The sequence below is a fragment of the Portunus trituberculatus genome, chromosome 41 (genome assembly GCF_017591435.1).
Source record: "Portunus trituberculatus isolate SZX2019 chromosome 41, ASM1759143v1, whole genome shotgun sequence".
NCBI lineage: Eukaryota > Metazoa > Arthropoda > Malacostraca > Decapoda > Portunidae > Portunus > Portunus trituberculatus.
This window is the reverse complement of record NC_059295.1, coordinates 38,445,208-38,468,968: the sequence shown is the minus strand read 5'-3', so window position 1 is coordinate 38,468,968 and position 23,761 is coordinate 38,445,208. Positions and strand designations below refer to the sequence as shown.

Below are 23,761 nucleotides of genomic sequence, written 5' to 3'. Positions count from 1 at the left end.
CCCAGGACTTGGAGGGAACATCTATCTGCCTATCTGGACGACCTGGTGGTGACTTCGGACGACTGGGTGGCACATCTGACCCGTCTCCGGAGGCTGATGGGTCGGTTGCAGGAAGCCGGTCTTACAATCAACCTGGCCAAGTCCACCTTCAGGAAGTCTATGGTGGTCTACCTGGGGCATGTGGTGGGAACGGCAAGGTTCGCCCCAAGAGAGCCAACGTGGAGGCCATCCTTGGCTTCCCTGTCCCTACCACCAGGAAAGCTCTCATGAGGTTCTTGGGGATGGCTGGTTTCTACAGACGATTCTGTAGGAACTTCTCCACCCTGGCCGCCCCTGACGGACCTTATCAGCACTTCCGTCCCCTTCCACTGGACCCCGACCTGTGACCAAGCCTTCCAACATCTCAAGGCGTTCCTCTCCTCGGAGCCAGTGGTCTGGACGCCAGATCACTCCCGCCCCTTCCATCTACAAGTGGACGCGAGTGGAGTTGGAGTGGGTGCTGTCCTCCTACAAGCGGACCCCACAAGCGGCATCCTCCATCCCATCGCCTATCACTCCGCCAAGCTGAAGAAACACCAACTCAACTACTCCACCATCGAGAAGGAGGCTCTGGCACTCGTCCTGGCGCTCCAACGTTTTGAGTGCTACCTTCATCCTGGTCCTCAAACTACGAAGGTCTTCACCGATCACAATCCTCTGGCCTTCCTTCACGCCATGAAGAACCGAAACCAACGCATTCTTAGGTGGGCCTTGTTAACTCAACCCTTCAACTTGGAAGTCCACCATATCAAGGGGGTGGACAACATCATCGCCGACGCCTTATCAAGATCTCCCATCTCACCTCCTTCATGAGCCCATTACGGAGGTCTTAGGGGGGAGGAAATGTTACGGCCCGCCCGTAACATACTCCACTACCCTCACCTCCTCCGCTTGCTACCTCGTTCGCCACCTCTTCACCTCTCCTTCCACGTCACCGTCTCATGAACCTTCCACGCCACCGTCTCATGAACCCTCCACGTCACCGTCTCATGAAGCCCCGCTACTGTCCCGAAGTTGGATTCACGCGGCCCCATTTGACTCAAGCGGAAGTGTTAAGCGAGCTCCCTGATTTCTGGAAGTCAGTTGAGGTCAAGGCCTCAACCAGTGAACTTGGACTACCGTGGGATCCACATCACCCAGCACTTCACCACTGCGACACCTCATAAGTATCACTTCCCCTCGTCCCGTTTTTCCACATTGCCTCCATATAGGATTAGTATTATTGTTAGGTATTAAGTTGGGTTCTTTATTGTTGTATTTATTTCTATATATATATATATATATATATATATATATATATATATATATATATATATATGTGTGTATGTCAGTTTCATGTGTTTCATGTTATATCTATATGTGTATGTCAGTTTCATTGTTATATATATATATATATATATATATATATATATATATATATATATATATATATATATATATATATATATATATATATATATGTGTGTGTGTATGTCAGTTTCATGTGTTTCATGTTATATCTATATGTGTATGTCAGTTTCATTGTTATTGGGTTATTAAATAGCATATCCTCACCAGTTGAACCTGCAGCGTTTTTTTTTTTTATTGTTATTGTTCACTGGCTCCCCGATGCCAATCTTGCCCATTTAACCGGTGAACGTAACACTATGCTCCAATTTAATGGGGTGTCTCTTATCATTGTCTCATTTCCTTATCTGTTACGTAGTCTCTCATCCAGTTTAAGATATTTCCCTGTATTCCATAGGAGTCTTCTGTGTGGTACTCTGTTGAAAGCCTTTTTAATATCTAAATACACCATGTCAACCCATCCATCTCTCCCTTGTACTTCATCTATAACTCTTGTATAAAAGCTTGGTAAATTTCTTATGCAAGATCTACCTTTTCTAAAATCATATTATGAGTTACTTACTATTTCATTCTTATCCAGATATTCTAATCATTTTTTTTAATTACAACTTCACAGAATTTCCCACAACACTAGTCAGTAACACTGGTCACTGACTAGTGGGGCTCAGTCTTTTCCCTCCTTTGTATATCGGGACTATACAGTAAGTCCTCGTTATACGGTACATATGCGTTCCTGGAAACCTTACCGTAAATCAAAATTACCGTATACCAAACCCATTATAACATATAATAATAGGGAATGCGTTCTAACACGTCAAAAGTCACCCCTACAGAAATGAAAATACATGAAAATCGTCATAAAAAAAAAAAAGTGTAAAGTAGAGCAGTTAGCATGAAAATAGTGATAAAAGATAGAAAGAGATGCAACATTTTGGCGGTGAGAGAGAGGGTGAACACAGTCAGTCAGAGGAGGGAAGTTGATGAGACGAAACGCTTTTGATTCCACCTTATCTAATAAAACTCTGTGTGAGTGGAACCCCTCCCTCCCCAAACAAGCGACGAGTACTCTACACAAGGACGGATAAGAAGAGGGGATAATTGTCTTTTTTTTTAAGCCCACTTGAGTGCTGGCTCTCTACAAAGAGGAAAAGCGTCAGTCAAAATTAGGGAGCAAATGCCTCTATACTTCCCTCTTAAAAGAAGACAAGTTGTAGCAAGTCGGAAATACAAATGGAAGAGGGAGTTCCAGAGTTTACCAGTGAAAGGTATGAATGACTTAGAGTACTGGTTAACTCTTGCATTAGTGAATTGGATAGAATAGGGATGAGAGGAAGAAGAAAGCCTTGTGCAGCGAGGCCGTAGGAGGAGGGGAGGCATGCAGTCAGTAGAACAGTTAGCATGAAAATAGCGATAAAAGATAGAAAGAGATGCAACATTTCGGCGGTGAGAAAGAGGTGGAAGACAATTACTCAGCGGAGGGAGTTGATAAGATGAAAAAGCTTTTGATTTCCCCTATCTAGTAAAACTGTGTGACTGGAACACCCCCAAACATGTGAAGATTATTCCATACAGGGGCGGATAAGGCCCTTATACAGTTGGAGGGGCGAGAAAAACTGGCAGAGATGCCTCAGAACGCCTAACTTCATAGAAACTGTTTTAGCAAGAGATGAGATGTGAAGTTTCCAGTTAAGATTATGAGTAATCGACAGACCGAGGATATTCAATGTGGAAGAGGAACACAGTTGAGTGTCATTGAAGAAGAGGGGATACTTGTCTGGAAGGTTGTGTCAAATTGATAGATGGAGGAATGAGTTTTTGCGGCATTGAAAACTAATAGATTTTCTCTGCCCCAATGGGAAATCTTAGAAAGATCAGAAGTTAGGTGTTCTGTGGCGTCCCTGTGCGACCTGTTGACTTCCTGAAGGGTTGGTCATCTCTGAAAGGACGTGGAAAGATGTAGAGTGGTATCATCAACGTAGGAGTGGATAAAGCAAGAAGTTTGGTTAAGAAAGTTATTAATGAATAATACACTGCTGGTCAGAGCGAAAGATGCGGTACCTGTGACACCTTAAGAAGGAGATTAATGACACAGAAAATATGTTTTAATGAGGGTATTCACCTAAACTAGTGATTGATAGGGTGCCCTTGTGCCTTCTTGACCTTTTGAGTCTCCTGGGAAGTGAATCACCCAGGTGGGGGAGATACTGAGTGTCAATATTGTCCCATATGTCCTGAATAGCGGCTTGGAGGCGTGAGAGAGAGGAGGCATCTCTCTCCTTTAGCTTCAGTTTTATGTACGCCCAGGGATTTTTCATAAGGTTAAAGTCTGGGGAACTTGCGGGCCAAGGTTTTAAAAAGCTGACATTGCAGAAATCAAACCAGTCAACAATTAACTTTGCCGAATGGCACGGTGCACCATCTTGCATGAAGCTATCAGCATTACACTTTTCCATACACTCATCTAACTCATCTAGAATTAGCTCAAAGTAGTTATTTTGGTTTATACAAACATTCTTAGGCAAAAACACTAATTTTTCAAGACCATAGTAAGAAAAACAACCCCACACCATCAAAGAATCTGGATTTTAATGTGTGTGTTGTGTAGCGTGGATTGTGATGGTTACTACCGGGTCTGCGGTACACACGGTTTCTCTGGTTGTCTATAATTTGAAAGCTTACCTCATCTGACCAACGTACCCTACGACACTTACCTAAGTCCCAATCTTTGTGCTGAGACACAAACTGCAAGCCTACTTTTATGGTAAACATGACTGAAACAAGGTTTTGAAACTGCGTGGCAACTCCGTTATCCCATGTCGCCTTTCACATATCTCCACACACTCCTTTCACTCACCCCACCCAGAACAGAGGGTTCCTAGTCTAAAGTTCCTTGCTGTGTATGAGAGGGTTGGCCTAAAGCTGTCTTTGAATAATGTTAGATTTCTCTGGCTCACACTGCGCTTATGCCCTTCAGGCTTGTAAGGTGGTGGCGAAGCGTCTCTTCCTCCCTCACGATAAATTTTGGTCCAACGTTGAACAATTCTGAGAGCTTAGCCAGTGTTCGCGGCAGTTTCTTGATTTGACTTATTTTCCCTCACTGAGGCACAAGTGACTGAGATTTGGGCCTTACTAATTAGTTTCCTAAGTCCCATAATAGGTAGTAACAGGGCACAATTGTATGCTCACACATCCACAAAAAGGGCCCGTGAGGGAGGGTGAAAGAAAATTCAAATGCAATCACACGAACCACAGACGAATGTTGACTAAGGAAACATATCATCTACTTTGACAATTAGAGCTGCAGAGTTGTAAGATAGCGACATACAGCGAATCCTGCCGTACGTTTAGGAGTTAAGAAGGGATGAATGAAATTTGGTCAGCGTGGAAGTTGTTGTCCCTTTCACGTCTTCCGCTCTGACCAGCAGCGTAGAAAGAGAGTGGGTGACAGGACAGAACCCTGAGGAACTCCACTATTAATAAATTTAGGAGAAGAACAGTGGCTATCTACCACAGCAGCAATAGAACAGTCAGAAAGAAAACTTGAGATAAAGTTGCAGAGAGAAGAATAGAAGCCGTAGGAGGGCAGTTTTGAAATCAAAGCTTTATGCATGACTCTATCAAAAGCTTTTGATATGTCTAATGCTAGAGCAAAAGTTTCACAGAAATCTCTAAAAGAGGATGACCAAGACTCAGTAAGGAAAGCCAAAAGGTCACCAGTAGAGCAACCTTGACTGGAAGGCTGTGTCGAGTTGATAGATGAAACAATTAAGTTTTTTTGAGGCATTGAAAACTTCTAAGTTTTCTCTGCCCCAATCAGAAATCTTAGAAAGGTCAAAAGTCAGGTGTTCTGTGGCATCCCTGCATGAACTGATGACTTCCTGAAGGGTTGGTCATCTCTGAAAGGACGTGGAAAGATGTATCATCAGCTTATCATCAGCGTATCATCAGCGTAAGACTGGATAAGGCAAGAAGTTTGGTTAAGAAGAACATTTATGAATATTAGAAAGAGAGTGGGTGACAGGACAGAACACTGAGGAACACCATTGTTAATAGATTTAGAAGAGCAGTGGTCGTCTACCACAGCAACAATATAATGGTCAGAAAGGAAACTTGAGATACAGTTGCTGAGAGGATACAAACCGTAGGAAGGCAGTTTTGAAATGAAAGCTTTGTGCCAGACTGTCTGAAGTGACAGCCAAAGTTTCACCAAAATCTCTAAAAGAGGATGACCAAGACTCAGTAAGGAACACCAGAAGATCACCAGTAGAGCGACCTTGGCGGAAGCCATACTGGCGATCAGTTAGAAGATTGTGAAGTGACAGATGTTTAAGAATCTTCCTATTGAGGATAGATTAAAAAACTTTAGAAAAGCAACAGATTAAAGCTATAGGATGGCAGTTTGAGGGATTAGAACAGCCATTCTTTTTAGGAACAGGCTGAATGTAAGCAAACTTCCAGCAAGAAGGAAAGGTAGAAGTCAATAGACATAGTTGCAAGAGTTTGGCAAGGCAAGGTGGAAGCACAGTTTTGGAGAACAATAAGAGGGATCCATCAGGTCCATTAGCCTTTCAAGGGGTTAGGACAGAGAGGGCATGGAAAACTTCATTACGAAGAATTTTGATTGAATACATGAAATAGTTAGGAGGAGGAGGAGGAGAGGGAGGAACATGCCCAGAATCATTCAAGGTGGAGTTGTTAGCAAAGGTTTGAGAGAAGAGTTCAGCTGTAGAAACAGATGAGATGGCAGTGGTGCCATCGGGATGAAATAAAGGAGGGAGAGATGAAGAGGTAAAGTTATTGGGGATGTTTTTGGCCAGATGCCAGAAGTCATGAGGGGAGTTAGATTTTGAAAGATTTTGACATTTTTTATTTATGAAAGAGTGTTTGGCAAGTTGAAGAACAGACTTGGCATGATTCCGGGCAGAAATATAAAGTGCATGAGATTCAGGAGATGGAAGGCTCAAGTACCTTTTGTGGGAAACCTCTCTATCATGTATAGCACAAGAACAGCCTGTGTTAAACCAAGGTTTAGAAGGTTTAGGTTGAGAAAAAGAATGAGGAATGTATGCCTCCATGCCAGACACTATCACTTCTGTTATGCGTTTAGCACACAGTGTCTCTGACACGAAAACAGTAATCATTCCAGGGAAAATCAGCATAATGCCTCCTCAGGTCACCCCAACTGGTAGAGGAAAACGCCAGAGGCACCTCCGCTTTGGGGGAATAGGAGAGATAGGGCAAGAAACAGAAATAAGATTGTGGTCAGAGGAGCCCAATGGAGATAATAGGGTAACAGCATAAGCAGAAGGATTAGAGGTAAGGAAGAGATCAAGAATGTTGGGGGTGTCTCCAAGGCCATGGATGACAGCAAAAGTTGAAGGCAAGTTCACCAGGATGGTCAGTGAAGGGAGAGGAAAGCCAAAGCTGGTGGTGAACATTGAAATCTCCAAGGATTAAGATCTCCGCAAAAGGGTAGAGAGACAATGTGCTCCACTTTGGAAGTTAAATAGTCAAATAATTTACTATAGTCAGAGGAGTTAGGGGAAAGATAAACAGCACAGATAAATTTAGTTATAGAGTGACTATTGAGTCAAAGCCAGATGGTGGAAAACTGGGAAAATGTGGGGTGGTATCATCAGCGTAGGAGTGGACAGGACATGAAGTTTGGTTAAGAAGGTCATTAATGAATAATAGAATGAGAGTGGATGATAGGACAGAACTCTGAAGAACACCAGTGTTAATAGGTTTAAAAGAAAAGTGGCCATCTACCACAGCAGCAATAGAATGAGATAGTGTTGCAGAGAGAAGGATAGAGGGTTGTTTGGAGATAAAAGCTTTGTGCCAGTCTCAATCAAAAGCTTTTGATATGTCTTTTGCAACAGCAAAAGTTTCACAAAAATCTCTAAAAGAGGATAACCAAGACTCGGTAAGGAAAGACAGATCACCATTAGAGCACCCTTGATGGAAGCAATACTGGCAATCAGAAAGATGATTGTAAAGAGACAGATGTTTAAGAATCTTCTTTTTGAGGATAGATTCAAACCTTAGATAAGTAGGAGATTAAAGCAATAGGATGGTAGTCTTAGGGATTAGAATGGTCACCCCTTTTAGAAACAGGATGAATGTGCTTAGCGAATTAATTAGTCTGGCCAAACTACCAGTTAATAAGACATGATACAAAGCTTCTGATTCCTTTTTCTATCATCTTGATAATTTTCTCCTTTTCACTCACACCGTACGATTTGTGATGCTTTTCTCGTCTGTACTCCTGTTTTTCCAGCCGTTTCCCTCGCCCATTTTCATCTTTGCTGTCACCACCATTGTCCTTACCCCCACCGGTACCACCTGTTGCGCTGGTAGTGGCCATGTTCACAGTAAATTGCCAGAATTCGTTCCTACACTAGCAGAAGAGGGTAGCACACACAAAATGGCTGAAGGGGACTCTCACACTGCGTTATGATAGGTTTAGAGAGAGGTCTGACGTCACCGGGGAGCAGCGTGGTTCACCATGCTGTGGCCAGGGGACCGCCAAGTTTAAATTCAAATCGCCAAGCATGCACTCGGTGGTCCGTGGCCACCCTACTGCCAAAAGTGAATTTCGCCAACCTGAGATTCGCCAAATGCAGGGGGCTTGCTGTAGGCGAACTTCTGGGAAGAAGGAAAGATAGAGGTTGCTGAATAGAGTTGAAAGAGTTTAACCAGCAATGTGCAAGCACAGAAGCACATTTTTTTTTTAGAGAAATAGAAGGGATCCAATCAGGTCCATAAGGCCAGTGAGAGCATGGAAAACATAACTGTAAAGAATTTTAATTAGTAGCATGAAATAGTAAGGTGAATGTGAGGACAGGGAGGAACAAGCCCTGAATCATCCAAGGTAGAGTTTTTAGCAAAGGTGAGTTCAACTTTTAAAACTAGGGGTGCCATCAGGATGAAACAAAGGAGGGGAAAATGAAGACATAATATTATTGGAGATGTTTTTGGCCATATGCCAGAATTCTTGAGGTGAGTTGCATCTCAAAAGATTTTGACATTTTCTAATAATGAAGGAGTTTTGGCAAGTTGGAATACAGACTTGGCATGATTTTGGGCAGAAATATAAAGTACATGAGATTCAGGTGATGGAACGCTCAAGTACCTTTTGTGGACAACCTCTCTATCATGTATAGCATGAGAACAAGTTGTGCTAAACTTATGTTTGGAAGGTTTAGATTGAGAAAAAGAATGAGGAATGTATCCCTCCATGCCAGACACTATCACCTCTGTAATGTGCTAAATACACAGAGATGGGTGTCCGACACGAAAGCAGTAATCATTCCAATTAAAATAAGCATAATACCTCCTCAGATCCCTCTCTCCATCTGGCAGAGGTCAAACACCAAAGGTTGTTTCGTTTTTGGGATATCTTGAAGATGCATTGGAGAAAAGGGCAAGATACAGATATGAGACTGTAATTGAAACCTATGTTTCAATGAAGAAAAGATGAGGTTTAGTAGAGGAGAGGTTCTACAGATTGAAAATTAGATCAAAGACTGCAAATGTTGCAAAAATTAATGAAGAAGTTAAGAGCATGTCAAGACATTTAGGGTCAATACCAGAAGAGCAGTTCAACCTTGGTGCATTTATGGTCCCCTCCCTCGCAGGGAACTCCAAGGATAAGCATAGCTATACTAATTCTAACAAATCTTTGATTATTAAATTATCATTTGCAAATACCTCTGAATATCTGACAAATAGTACTATTTAATCTCTGATCATCCCTCTCTGAGGTTTACCTATACATATTATCATTTAATCAACATAAATAAGAAGTATGGATTTACCTTTTGAAAAGAATCCTCATCAGTGATGTCATACACCAGGATGGCACCATGGGACTCCCGGTAGTAGATTGGACCTAGAGCATGGAACCGCTCCTGTCCAGCTGTGTCCCATATGGCCAGGTTGACCCGCTTCCCATTTAGATTCACTCGCTTGGTCAGGAAAGATGCCTGTTGGTCACACATGTGTATGAGTTTTGAAGTGTGAATGAGGGGTATATATCTATATGACCAATATTCCTAAGCTTTTTTTTTTCTCTCTCTTTTTATATGTTATGGTCTATAGCACCTGTAGGCATACTTGAAGAGTATATGTGGGAAGCACTGTTCAGCTTCCACTAATTTGTGGCACAGGTAATTTTATTTATAGTGGTACCCTGGTGGGTTTTGCCTGTTGCCAACATTTTGAATCCCAAGATAATCAAGGTTGCCAAATTCTCTGCAAAATGATCACGAAAGTTTTCAAGAAAAGAGTGAAAAAGAAAACATTCAGACTTTCCAGTACAGGCAAGCCCCGCTTAACGAAGGTTCACACAACAAAATTTCGCTACAACAAAGGTTTCCTTTTACTACCATCTGCTCGTTTAACAAACACCAAACTCGCTTTAACGAAATTTTATCCAGGTAATTTTTTCCAAGTTTGAAAGCCCCGCCGTATCACACAAGCCGACAGGCTTTTGAATACACCAGCGCCTCTCGTGGAAAAAATGCGCACCATTCACTCCCCTGGTTCAAAACAATAACAGCATCAGCAGCAGCTCATCTTCCCTCACTCTACATGCCACCAAAACGCCCTGCAATGTCGCCTAGCATTGCTAAGAAGACCAGGAAGTCTCTTACTCTCAAAGTGAAGCTGGATATTATTCACAGACATGAGGCGAGTAAACTAATAGCATTGCTTCTCACCATCGCTTGACTCCATCTACTGTCTACTATTTTCAAGTCAGCAGACTCTATTAAGAAGGCTGGTGAGATCATATCTTGCAAGCTAAAAGAACCACCTGAACTCGTGACTTTGCAATGGATAAAATGGAAAGCCTTGTGGAAATGTGGTACATAAGTTTTGTATGTGGTAGAATGATGTGCCCTTTGTTTACATTCCATAGGTTGCCAGCTAGTGTATTTCCTGCTCCACTCTACCTCCCTTCATAAATTTAAGATCATCAACATTATAAAGGTACTTACATACATACATTAGTGTACATTATAATGACTTAGTCTTAAATTAAACTGCTTAAATGTTTAACTTCATAATTTTTACTTTCATCTTTTACTGTACTATGATGCACTCTCGCTTTTTTTACTCTCAATGGAAGTTCAGTCAGGGGTCAAACTTGTTATAATTGGTTCGCTTAACGAAAATTCACTTAACGAATGTTTTTTTAGGAACATAACCCCTTCGCGGGGGTTGCCTGTACATCAAAGTTACAATTGAAAATTTCTTGTACTTCTAGAACTACTGTACATCTGGTAAGCAGATATGTTCTCAGAATGCAGTCAATACTAGCCCCTATTACAACTTTCATTATTGTTGATTTGTGGTTTTTGCAATGTAGCTGTGAATGCAGACTCTTATGAAAATTTACTTTGCAGAAGTATTTCCACATCTGTTATAGACTGCACTGCACCACATGATGGTTGGTCTTACCTCCATGCCAGGTAATACTTTCAACAATATAATGGTTGAATATCAAAGCTACAACATAATATCCAGTACCTCCTGAACAGAAATATTGCTTCCTCATAAGGCTTGCCAGTCCTGGCAGCTAATGTTAGAAACAGATATTGTCCCCACTTCTGCAGCTCACCAAAGTATCATCTATCAGCTTCCCACAGCCTGTCACTTTAATGGTTGAATTAGTTCATTTACCACTGCTTACACTGGACTTATTCCAATCTTATTTAAGCATCAAATTTTTTGATAGAAGCACCTATGGCTGCTATCCCAGAACATAGATGCTAACTGTCATGGAACAGGCTATCACCAGCAACACCAAACTCTAACTAACTGGCCACAGACTTTAACCATCAACAACAAGCAGTTATGTCAAACCATGTTTCCCACCACTTCTTACTTTTCTGGATAAATGTTTATCTGATGTATGATGCAGCCAACAATTCTGTAGCCATAGAAAAATTATTCTCTAAAGGAATTGGACATTGTTTGGAGAAAATTAACAAGTCTGACCTTGGAATTGTTCTCAGTGCTCGGAGGACTTCAACTGAATATGAGTCATGAGTGTTAATCTCTTTATGGCAGAGCCAAATGTTCTCCAGAAATATGTGATAATTTAAGTAATAATAATCAAAGCATAAGAAAGCACAAGGCTTTCTTCTTCCTCTCATCACTATTCTGTCCAACTTTCTAATGCAAGAGTTAACCAGTACTCTCAACCATTCATATATTTCTCTGGTAAATTCTGGAACTGCTTCTGTATTTCCACCTTCCTATGACTTGACTTCTTTTAAAAGGGAGGTTTCAAGGCATTTGTCTCTGACTTTTGGATAATTCTATATCATTCTTTAAGGGAACTGGCATTTTTCAAGTGGGCCTTTTTTTCAATCTTTTGTTGCTCTTGGCTGGCTTTCCCCTTTGCATAAAAAAAGTAACAAGCAAACAACCACACTAAATAATAAGTTATTATATTGTAGCTTCAATTTTGCATTTCTGACAGTTTTCATTCTAAGCTTTCTACAGAAGTGCTGTGGTGAAGAGTCTGGGTCCAAGATCTGGAGACACAATTATGGACTCAAATTTTAGACTGCAGCATTCATCTCTGTAATTAACTGATATCAGCTTAATCATGCTATTGTTAGTCACTGACTACCTGGTTCTATATCTTGAAAAGGTGCTGAGATGATGATGATGATGATGATGATGATGATGATGATGATGATGATGATAATAATAATAATAATAATAGTAATGATGATGATGATGATGATGATGATGATGATGATGATCATAATAATAATAATAATAATAATAATAATAATAATAATAATAATAATAATAATAGTACTGATGATGATGATGATGATGATGATGATAATCATAATTATAATAATAATAATAATAATAATAATAATAATAATAATAATAAAAATAACAATAATAATAATAATAATAATAATAATAATAATAATAATAATAATAAAATATTAATACTAGTTGATTTTATGGTTTAGGAGGGAATAAAACAAATTATAAAAGAATATACACACACAAACATCCCTTATATACTACCATGTTCATCAAACACAAAGCTTTTTAGAATGTTTGATTCTTATGCAGTAGGTGATGTATATGGCAGCTGTGCATTGCATCAAAACAAATTCACTTTAAATTGTTTTTCTTCTATTTCTAACAAAGGAAGGCTGGTCCTGCAAATGAATGTAGCCTGTATGTACCATATATGAGAAGTGCATTGAATTATGATGCTGAAACATGGCATGAAGACATGAGAAGGCTGATACATTATACAATGGATGTGCAATACTATTGTGAGAGATAGACCATGAAGAGAAATTAAAATACATAATTGGAACTCAAGATTACAAAAAAAACTAAATAAGAAAGAGAATGCCCTGGTCTGGCCATGTATAAAGAAAATATAGAAAATGACTGTATTTAATATATGTAATAAACATTTCAAGGCAGTGTTTCTTGAATACAAAAAAGAAAAAAAAATTCAAGACAGTGTTTCTTAATATTTTCTAACATCAACACCTCATGTAACTTTGTATTTGTGATGCATAGGCTTAGTGATGCAGACTTCCTACTAAAACGTGGAATGCTTATACAAATTTTGTGCTATATACCACCATGTTTGATCACAACTGAAAATCAGTTTAAAGTTTTATCAAATAAAACTTGTCAAAAGTATTCTTTTGACACTTTTGCATCTCTTATGAGGAACACTGACATTGTATCAGCCTTTGCCAACATCTCTACAATTTCTGAAGGTGCTAGCATCCCAGGTTAAGAAACACTGTTTTATGGTGAAAGATAGAATTGTCAGCAATGAATCAATGTAGACATGGGATGGAATCCTGAAGATGATTCTACAAGGCAAAGGAACTGACAAACAAGCTGCCAATAGGCTGTAAAAGCTGACCCATGAAAATATCAAACCTGTAATTCAAGATGTTGACAGAACGATGAAAATGGTGACTGATCTCTTCATTGGTCAGCTGCAATCATTGTAATTCTTCACAGATTTGTTCAGTTTCACTCTATAGATCATGGCTGTAAGTATGCAAGGGTTACCTCTCAGGATATCTGTGCTCATTAAACACTTCTCATCCTACATTAATGCATTTACATCTAATAGTTGTAGTCTTTAATAATGTTCTACACTTTGGCCTAATACATAATCAAGCATTCCATCTTCAATGTGAATGGTTTTGTTTTGCAAATTAACACTAAACATGAATTTTCTTCCTAATCATATTTATATACAGTGTACCTAAGGATTTTGTCAATTCAATTTTCATATGAAATGGTGATCAAACTATTGTACACCAAAAACTAAATGTATAGGTACCAACTTTGTAATGTTATTCAGTTTCCACTAAAAGTATTAATCCCAAATCAACATGCGTATGTATGTACGTACAGCAATGCAGTACCATATAATAAGTATCAAAGAAAAATTGTTTTTTAATAGATTTGCACTCATTAAAATTGTGGTGTACTGTTATGCATCCAAGACATGTCTACTTACTGCTTCTTATACTACAGTGAATACAGTATTACTTATTATTATCATTTATTTCTTTTTCCATTTTATTTTAGTATCAAAGTTATAGAAGACCAATGTAATAACACATAAACTAGAAAATAATGTAGTTAGAAACAATTTGCTGTGATAATGAAGGACCATCAACTTTTGTTATTTCCATATTAATCTTCAAACCTACAGTGCATGTCACGGCATTATACTGGATGAGCTCCCCAGCATGATGCCGTGACGAAAAACAATGGGGATCTTTCTCCATCACAGCATTATGCCAGGTACCAGTCATTAGCTGTTAGCATAACATCACCGCTTCCCAACTCACTTCTGAACAACACACGCACCACTCACAGCCCCTGTTAAAAAAAATAACACCGTCAGCAGTAGCTCATCTTCCCTCGCTCAATTTACCACCAAAACACCCTGCAATGTTGCCTAGTGTTGCTAAGAAGACCAGGAAGTCTCTTACTCTCGAAGTGAAGCTGGATATCATTCACAGACACGAGAGGGGCAAGAAGACTAATAGCATTGCTCGCCACCATCTTGACTCCATCTACTGTCTCTACTATTTTTAAGTCAGCAGACTCTATTAAGAAGGCTGGTGAGACCGTATCTTCCTTGCAAGCTAAAAGAACCACCTGAACTTGTGACTCTACAATGGATAAAATGGAAAGCCTTGTGGAAATGTGGTACATAAGCTTTGTATGTGATACAATGATGTGCCCTTTGTTTACATTCCACAGGTTGCCAGTTAGTGTCTTTCCCGCTCCACTCTCCCTCCCATCATAAATTTAAGATCATCAACATTATAAAGTTACGTGCATACATACATTAGTGTACATTATAATGACTTCAATTAAACTGCCTAAATATTTAACTTCATAATTTTTACTTTCATTAAACCTTTCACTGTACTATGATGCACTCTCGCTTTGCTTACTCTCAATGGAAGTTCAAGTCAGGGGTTAAGCTTGTTATAATCGGTTCGCTTAACGAAGTTTCGGTTAACGAAGGTTTATTAAAGAATGTAACCCCTTCATTAAGGGGGGGGGTTGCCTGTATGTATGTATGTATATATATACAGTAAGGTCCCGGGTTACGTCGGTCTCGAGTTACGTCAAACTTGCACTTACGTCAGTCCACTATAAGGCAATTTAAGATTTAAAAAATTGAAAATTTATAAATCGTAAAGCGTGGGGTTTATTGTTATTGTTGGCTGCCAGACGTCACTAGTGGTTATCCGCCACACCGCCCACCTCACACTTGAATACAATAACACTCTACGTACCTCAGTTCCACCACACCGTCGCCCCTGGCAAGAGTGTTCCTACATCTGCGTTTGCTGACTATCTTAGTATCTTGCTCAATGGCACCAAAGAGAAAACTCCTGAGTGATAGCAGTGATGCAAAGAAAAGGAAAACCATTACGCTACAAGAAAAAGTGGACATAATTAAAAGACATGAGAAAGGAGGCAGCAGCTGTGTATAAGGGAGTGAAGAAGAAAATGGGAAGCCCGTTACCATGACAACTGGGAGGTTGACGACCTTGAGGGCTCGCGCACCTATCCCAACAATAACAACTCCGGAGCCTTCGTCTGGGCCACACGACACTTGCAGGTCACTTGCACCGTCTGTACCTGTCTGCTGATCCCTATTGCCCTTTCGTATTGCATTTCCTGCTCTGCTGCCCACGCTTCTACTCCCACCGCACTGCACTACGCTCCCAGTTGTCCACCCTGGGCGTCACAACATTCGACCTGCCTACCCTCCTGGCGGCCTCAGGCGTCCACCCCTCTGGCAACATGCAGTCCTTCGCATTCGCGGCCCTAATCAACAACAAAAACAAGCTTGTGTTTCATATTCCTACATACTTGTAAATAATATAACAATATAACCTTTACTTATATAACGCTTCTACTCCTACCGCACTCCACAAAGCTCCCAGCTGTCCGCCCTGGGCGTCACAACATTCGACCTGCCCACCCTCCTGGCGGCCTCAGGCCGCCTCTCGGCAACCTGCAGTCCTTCGCGTCGGCCCTAATCAATATATTCCTACATAGTTGTAAATAATATACCAATATAACAATATAACCTTTACTTACCTGAATAACCATAAAAATGATTGGTTGAAAACTCGATAATATGCTTTGAAAGTACAAAAACTCGAGTTACGTACAAAATTGACTTACGTCATGTTTCAGGAACGTAACTTTGACGTAACTCGGGACCTTACTGTATATATATATATATATATATATATATATATATATATATATATATATATATATATATATATATATATATATATATATATATATATATATATATACAGTAAAGTCCCGGGTTACGTTGGTCTCGAGTTACGTCAAACTCGTAGTTACGTCAGTCCACTATAACGCAATTTAAGATTTAAAAAATAGAAAATTTCTAAATCGTAAAGCGCGGGATTTATTGTTATTGTTGGTGGTTAACCGTCACACCGCCCGCCTCACGCTTAAATACAATAACAACACACTGCCTCAGTTCCACCACACCGTCACCCCTGGCAAGAGTGTTATCCTACTTCTGCGTTTACTGACTCAAGTTCTTAGTATCTTGCTCAATGGCACCAAAGAGAAAACTCCTTAGTGACAGCAGTGATGCTAAGAAAAGGAAAACCATTACGCTACAAGAAAAAGTGGACATAATTAAAAGACATGAGAAGGGAGGCAGCAGCTGTGTGTGAAGGAGTGAAAAAGAAAATGGGAAGCCCGTTACCATGACAACGGGGAGGTTGACGACCTTGAGGGCTCGCACATCCATCACAACAATAACAACTCTGGAGCCTTCGCCTAGGCCACACGACACTCGCAGCTCACTTGCACCATCTGCGCCTGTCTGCTGATCCCTATTGCCCTTTCCTATTGCATTTCCTGCCCCGCTGCCCACGCTTCTACTCCCACCGCACTGCACTACGCTCCCAGCTGTCTGGCCTGGGCGTCACAACATTCGACCTACACACCCTCCTGGCGGCCTCAGGGCCACCCCAATCGGCAACCTGCAGTCCTTCGCGTTCGTGGCCCTAATCAACAACAAAAACAAACTTGTGTTTCATATTCCTATATAGTTGTAAATAATATAACAATATAACCTTTAACTTACCTGAATGACCATAAACAATGATTGGTTGAAAACTCGATAATATGCTTTGAAATATACGGAAACTAGAGTTACGTACAAAATCGACTTACGTCATGCTTCAGGAACGTAACTCTGACGTAAACTGAGACCTTACTGTATATATATATATATATATATATATATATATATATATATATATATATATATATATATATATATATATATATATATATATATTTATATATATATATACTGCTGGGGACATTAATATTAAGTTAGTAACTATTAGGAGGATTATAAATGTAACTACGACACACGTGGGATATCACAGACATACAGACAGAACAATAGTGTGATTGTCTGCTAGAGAGAGAGGGAGAAGGTAGTCAAATTGTGAATTAAAAATACTAAATTCAATCGTTATGTAATCAGAAACATAACACAAACTTTTCACTGCAGTCGGCAGAGGGAGAACTGAGCTGTTCGGAAAAATGTCTTTCATTAGTGTAACACCAGAAGTAATGTAAATCAAATCCCTTTTAATTACGTCCGCGTCAGTCATATTGTGACGACTGACAATACTTCAGGGAGCGGAATGATATGGGAGTCCCCAAGAGCGTTCAGGTGTGAGACACCGTGGGAATCTGGAAAAGCTCTTGTTCGCACAGTCCAACTCCACTCTCCACCCCAAACAGGTCAGTCACATACTTGCTCCTGTAAAATTAACATAACTTTTACATAAAACATAGTGCTTATACACATATACTATTAAATTGCTTATATAGTCCGACTCCACTCTCCATCCCAAATAGATAGCGATCATTGCTCTCTTTTTTTAGGGAAGACAAGGAACTATGAAGTGATCAAGTAGCACGTGTTGGTGCAAGGGAAGACGAGCTGCTGCTGGACTCTGTTATTGCTTAGAACTAAGAGTTGGGAAGGGTAGGTGAGTGAGTGGTGCGTGTTTTGTCCACGAGAGGCGCTGGTGTATTCAAAAGCCTATCGGCTTGCATGATACAGTGGGGCTTTCAATTTCGCTAAAGCAAGTTTGGTGTTCGTCATACGAGCAGATGGTAGTAAAAGGGAACATTCGTTGTAGTGAAATTTCCTTGTGTGAATGTTTGTTAAGCAGGGGTTTCCTGTACATTCGACCCTCGAAACAACGGACCTCCCATCAACGGATTTCGGAAACTACGGACAAATTCTGGAGTTTGGTTTAATCTATGGACAAATATCAAAATGCGTGCGATTGTCCGTTCCCGGCAAATTATTGTCTGGTAAACTTCGTTTCCTGTATTGTTTATTAATATTTATTACTGACCATGCTCATGTCATCTATTTCAGGTTATTTGTTGTACTTAATGCTTTGTAATACTGCTTGAATGATTTCTTAATGATTACACAGTATTTTACGTACATTTTATACAGTTTTTTACGTACTTTTGCAAAGAACGGACTTTTGCAATCTACGGACAGGGTCGTGCACGCATTTGTCCGTTGTTTCGAGGGTTGAGTGTACTTATTTTGCTAATATTTACTTTGTGGTGAGTGATATATTCTTTTCCAGTGAACTGGGCTATAAGTTGAAAACGAACGTGATTGTGAGGAGAAAGTTCTTTTGATATTATTCTATCAGTTTACAGTAAGTCCTCGTTATACAGTACATATGCGTTCCTGAAAACCTTACTACAAATTGAAATTACCAGATACCAAACCCATTATAATATGTAATAATAGGGGATGTGTTCCAGCACGTAGAAAGTCACCCCTACAGACATGAAAATACATGAAAATAGTCATATAAAATAATGTAAAGTACTGTGCAAAAGAAATAAACAGAAAATGTTTTAATTTACCTTTCACTTGCCACATATTCTATCAGATGATATCCCTTCTGAGGCTAAGGGACAGTAGGGATTTCAGCCATTATTCATCTTTCACTGAGTGGGCAAACGAGGCTCTGCTCTGCAGATCCATTACATTCTCCCCACCTTTTTTAATAGCCTCACGATTCTACATGGTCCAGACTGTCGGTTGGTCTAGGTCCAAGTTTTGACTTATGGTAGACATATCTTCTCCCTGCTCTTTCCTCTTCAAAATATCTAATTTTACCTCCAATGTCAGGCTACTCCTATCTTACTTTGCCTTTTCAACTCCAGCAGTGTCTGCAGAATGTTTTGGGGCAATTATGGGTGCGTCACTGTGCGTTGTGATAGTAATATCAACAAAAAATACGGCGTAAGGATTTCACTTGTGTTCAGTGGGAAACGCAGGGAGAGACTGATTGTTGCGGTGGTGTCACTGTGTAGTGGCGCTATGGTATGGTGTAAACTAAACACGGGCAGATACTGTATCTGTGAATTTTTCTTATCGTACATAGAATCAAGGGTAGTAATTACTAAACACCATAATTGTGAATTTACTGGATAACAAAATACTGTATAAGGAGGACTTACTGTACCTACTTGTTTATTCATTTATTTATTCGTATATTCTAATCAAATTTATTGAAAAGTTTTGTGAATTTGTATTTTTGTATTAACCATTCAAAATTATAACCAGTGTCTTAAGCTCAGCTACAGCTACCATTTGAAGAAAATAACCAAAACTGAAAATTTTCATAATAGTTTTCTTCCCCCCCCCCCACACACACACACATATATATATATATATATATATATATATATATATATATATATATATATATATATATATATATATATATATATATATATATATATATATATATATATATATATATATATATATATATATATATATATATATATATATATATATATATATATATATATATATATATATATATATATATATATATATATATATATATATATATATATATATATATATGCATGTGTTGTTGAATTTTACAGGAACTTGAGCAATATTCTTTTTTGAAAGGAGTTTTTGTATTTTTCGCACAAAGGTGCGTTTGTCTGGTTGTAGATTCTGGAGGAGTGCGCCAAAATCCATATTGCTCTCAAGACATCTTTTGGTCCTGTCTAGACCATCTTCAGGGAAAGAGTGAGGAGACTGGGCAGGTAGAGCCTCTTAAGACTGCTAGTGGCAGACGTGGTAGGTGTGTGGGGCTGTGAGAGCCAATCAGCTTGCAGCTTGGCTGGGGCTAAGGGGTGGCCATTTGGAGGGCAGAGAAACTTCTGGTTGCTGTTGGATATTGATAGTAGGTTTCTCTAAATATATGAGCATAGTTTCTGTCATCTTGAGACTCATCTTGAGTTGAGTTAACCAGTGTTATATCAAATAAATTGCATTCTTAAATCATATCTCCTTAGGTATCAAGTTGCATTATATCAATATCACAATGTTCAAACACACATAAATCAAGAGTTGATTATACTCTACTGCAATGGGCAGAAGGCTGTAGCAGTTTCTGAGAGGCATGCATCATGAAAGAATAAACCAAGTTTTTTTCCCTTTGACTTCTGGCCTGTTTATAAGTAGTCAAGTGAGTGGATTTTACAAAAGACTAGATTTGATGTGTTTTGGAGAAGTGAAGAGAAGACCTCAATTTTTCACTGCCTCTGAGAAATAGAAAAAAAAATTGCCAACTGAAAATCATTTGTATCCCCACTCCCTCATTCATCAGAACACTATTATCATGATGATTTTCCTGGGAATGACTACTCCTTTCATGTCAAAGAACCATCTCTGTGTGCTGAGCGTATAACAGAGGTAATTGCGTCTGGCAAAGAAGCATACTTACATACTTCACTCTTTCTTTTGACCTAAACCTTCCAAATAATGGTTCAACACATGTATACATACTCGACATGTAAGAGGACTCCACTCATACTGTTACTTAAGATAGGGTAGAATCAAAAGCTTTACACCTTATCAAATCTTCTCCTCTGACTGACTGTTTTCAGCCTCTTTTTCAATGTTGCAATTTTGCCTCTCTTGTTATTTTCTCCCACTATTTTCATGCCAACTGCTCTTCTGATCTTGCCAAGTACAAGTCTTCCCTTCCCCATGGCCTCCCTGCACAAGATTTTCTTTGTCATACCATTATTCTGTCCACCTCCACAAAGTAAGAAGTAACCAGTACTCTCAATTATTCATCCCTTTCTCTGGTAAACTCTAAAACTCTCTATCTACTTCTGTACTTCTACTTTCCTATGATGACGCAATCTTGGAGGGAGGTTTCAAATAACTTATTCCATACATTTGGCCAACTCTTTTGGTCTTATTTGAGGACAAGCACCTCAGTGGACCTTTTTTTTATTTCCAAACACAAATTTCAATGCCCTTGTCTTTGTTACCCTTCTACTTAATGAAGATATTGTGACTAGAGCAGGAGCAGAATGAAAGCAGACTAGTATCTCTGATCAAACTATGAGTAGACCATGACTGGATTAAGACTAAAACTAAAGCTGGCTGTGAAAGGAGCAAAACCAAACCTATATTGTGTATTGGGCCTTGTTTTTCTTATTTCTTATTTTTCTTTATTTGAGTAATACTGTAAGAATGTCATTTGTTTGTGAAATTTGTGCCACTAGTTTTTTTTTAAATGCAAAAACTTATTGAATTTTTCTTAAAAAATTAATGTCTATCTTTTACAAGATCACAATCTATATAATAATCAATCTGATTACTGGCCTATTGTTAAGTTTTGTCTCCTGTTTGCCTTCTCTTGTCAGCTTGTGCTCCCATTCTGCCGCTACATCAATGCTTTGCTGCTCTTCCTGTATACTTATGACTTTTTGGTTGAGCATGCAAGTTGATAACCTGCATCACTTTATTACACATTATGCCTCGTTTGTATGGCTGAGCAATGCACAAGTACATATTTCTAACTTTCTTATGTGCCTCATGCCACCATCTCTTGTTTTCCAGGGCCCTCACAACCAGTCTGCAGCTGACCACCCAGCCTTGGAGCTAATCAAACCTATGTCTATGCACTCCTCACCTGGTTAGCCACCCTTAGCTCCCAGACCAGAAAAATACAATGAAGAGTAGGAAAAAGGTAGCTAAGAAAATGGGTACGCCAGTCAACTTTAGATGTAGATTACTGGATGATTGTAACAAACTGTGAGTGGACTGGAATGTGTACCCATTGAAACTGTTCAGAAATGCAGGATATATTACCTTTTTATTTTTTTCTTAATTAACATTCGGTATTTGGTTGCACAGTGTTTCTTACACTCTTGGCCACCCTAGACCATTAATATAAAAAAAACATAACTGAAATAGAACATTAGTTAACTCAGGTTTATTACACGTAGAGGCATCGGGTCTACCTAGCAAGGCATCTGTCTGCTGTACATATCCAGACACCTGTCACGTGATGGTATGGCGGCTGTGCTGGCACCTGCAAATTCATTCTCTAAAAGGATTTAAAGCAGACATACGTAACATGTTACAGTGGGATTTGATCAGCACCTGTAATGTTGTTATGTGACGATCATTGAACTTGTCCTCGACGTATCTGAGGACAAGGCTGGTTTTGCCCACACAGCCCTCCCCCAATAGGACGATCTTGAAGTTGTAGCTGCGTGACCCACCAGCTGTCGCCACCGACATGGTGTATTAACTATTTATGATCACGGTAAATGAGCAACTTAGATTCAGAGGTGAGTCGGAGAATAAATATTGTATAAAGAAGCTCTCCTCCTCCTTTTTCCTATCACTGTAAACAAAGTCCCGTGACGTCACGTTGGTCAAATGACAGTCTACTAAAAATCCCACATTGAAAGGTGCATATACATAGGCCTTGACAGCATCACAAAGAATTTTTAAGATAATTCATCACAGGCAATAAATAAAGAGGTAATTTTGTCTTAAGGATGATAGCTATGGGAAAGCAGTACACATTTACCGTAGCTTTCCATCGATGCATTACATAGAACTACAAGGGATTTTAGAGTAGTTTGTAGATTTATGTATGTAGATTTTTTTTCCAAGAAGAATCAATATCAATCCCTGAAGATCACGACGAATTCTACATTTCTCAATAACTTGAACGATGCTTACATCAAGTTTGGCAACACTGTAGCAATGACGAAATCACAAATTTCTTCATTGTTTTTAAATGGTTGAATAACAAATGAGATAAATTACCTACATCAATGCTTAAATTTGTTATGATATGACTTTTAATAGGGATATGGAGAATATTGTATAATTCAAATAGCAGCACCTGTAGTTAAAATGTAGCGAGAGGCATGTTGGTGCGCAGCTCTCCTGCGCATCGATCCGGGAGCGCCGCTGACAGGACCAGTGTGGTGAGAGAAATTGTACATTTTTGTATTAAAGTGCTGTTAATCAACTTGTATCATGTAATTTAATGCAGGGAATTGTTACATGAAGGCAGTGGCACTAAGTGTGTAGTACTGTCAGTAGTTGTAAGGGCGAGGGAGGGCCGCAATGAGGCAGGTTAGTGGTGTCCTTGTGGCCACGCTCCTTCCTCCACACCAGCAGTAATCTTTTCAAACTCCCGTCACCAGCAAACCACATACCGCCTGACAACTTTGCATTACCCTGCCATTCTGGGAGACGGCTCTGAATTATTTGTCTGTCAGCAGAGTGGCGTACTTGCCTGTGTAGTTTGGCGGACGTGACAAAGGACAATGCCGTGTGTGTCTAGTTTTGAATGACCTCGCTTCCTTCCCTTCCCACGCCAGGCCACGGTAGGACCAGATTTATCACTCCCTGCCCCTG

At 39.6% G+C, this 23,761-nt stretch overlaps 2 protein-coding genes across 2 annotated transcripts in view; one reads left to right on the top strand and one right to left on the bottom strand.

Annotated features, from left to right (window-relative positions):
* Positions 1–22,757, bottom strand: part of LOC123516608 (ras-related protein Rab-21-like) — a 39,989-nt gene extending 17,232 nt beyond the window's left edge. The window contains exons 1-2 of the mRNA XM_045276159.1: positions 22,484–22,757; positions 9,207–9,374 (exon numbers count right to left, since the gene is read on the bottom strand). Coding sequence (XP_045132094.1) covers positions 9,207–9,374; positions 22,484–22,624 — 309 coding nt within the window. The 5' untranslated portion in view covers positions 22,625–22,757. The remainder of the gene's footprint in view (positions 1–9,206; positions 9,375–22,483) is intronic.
* A 524-nt stretch (positions 22,758–23,281) lies between these two features.
* Positions 23,282–23,761, top strand: part of LOC123516462 (SIN3-HDAC complex-associated factor-like) — a 92,133-nt gene continuing 91,653 nt past the window's right edge. The window contains exon 1 of the mRNA XM_045275774.1: positions 23,282–23,329. The gene's annotated coding sequence lies outside the window, so the exon portion shown is untranslated. The remainder of the gene's footprint in view (positions 23,330–23,761) is intronic.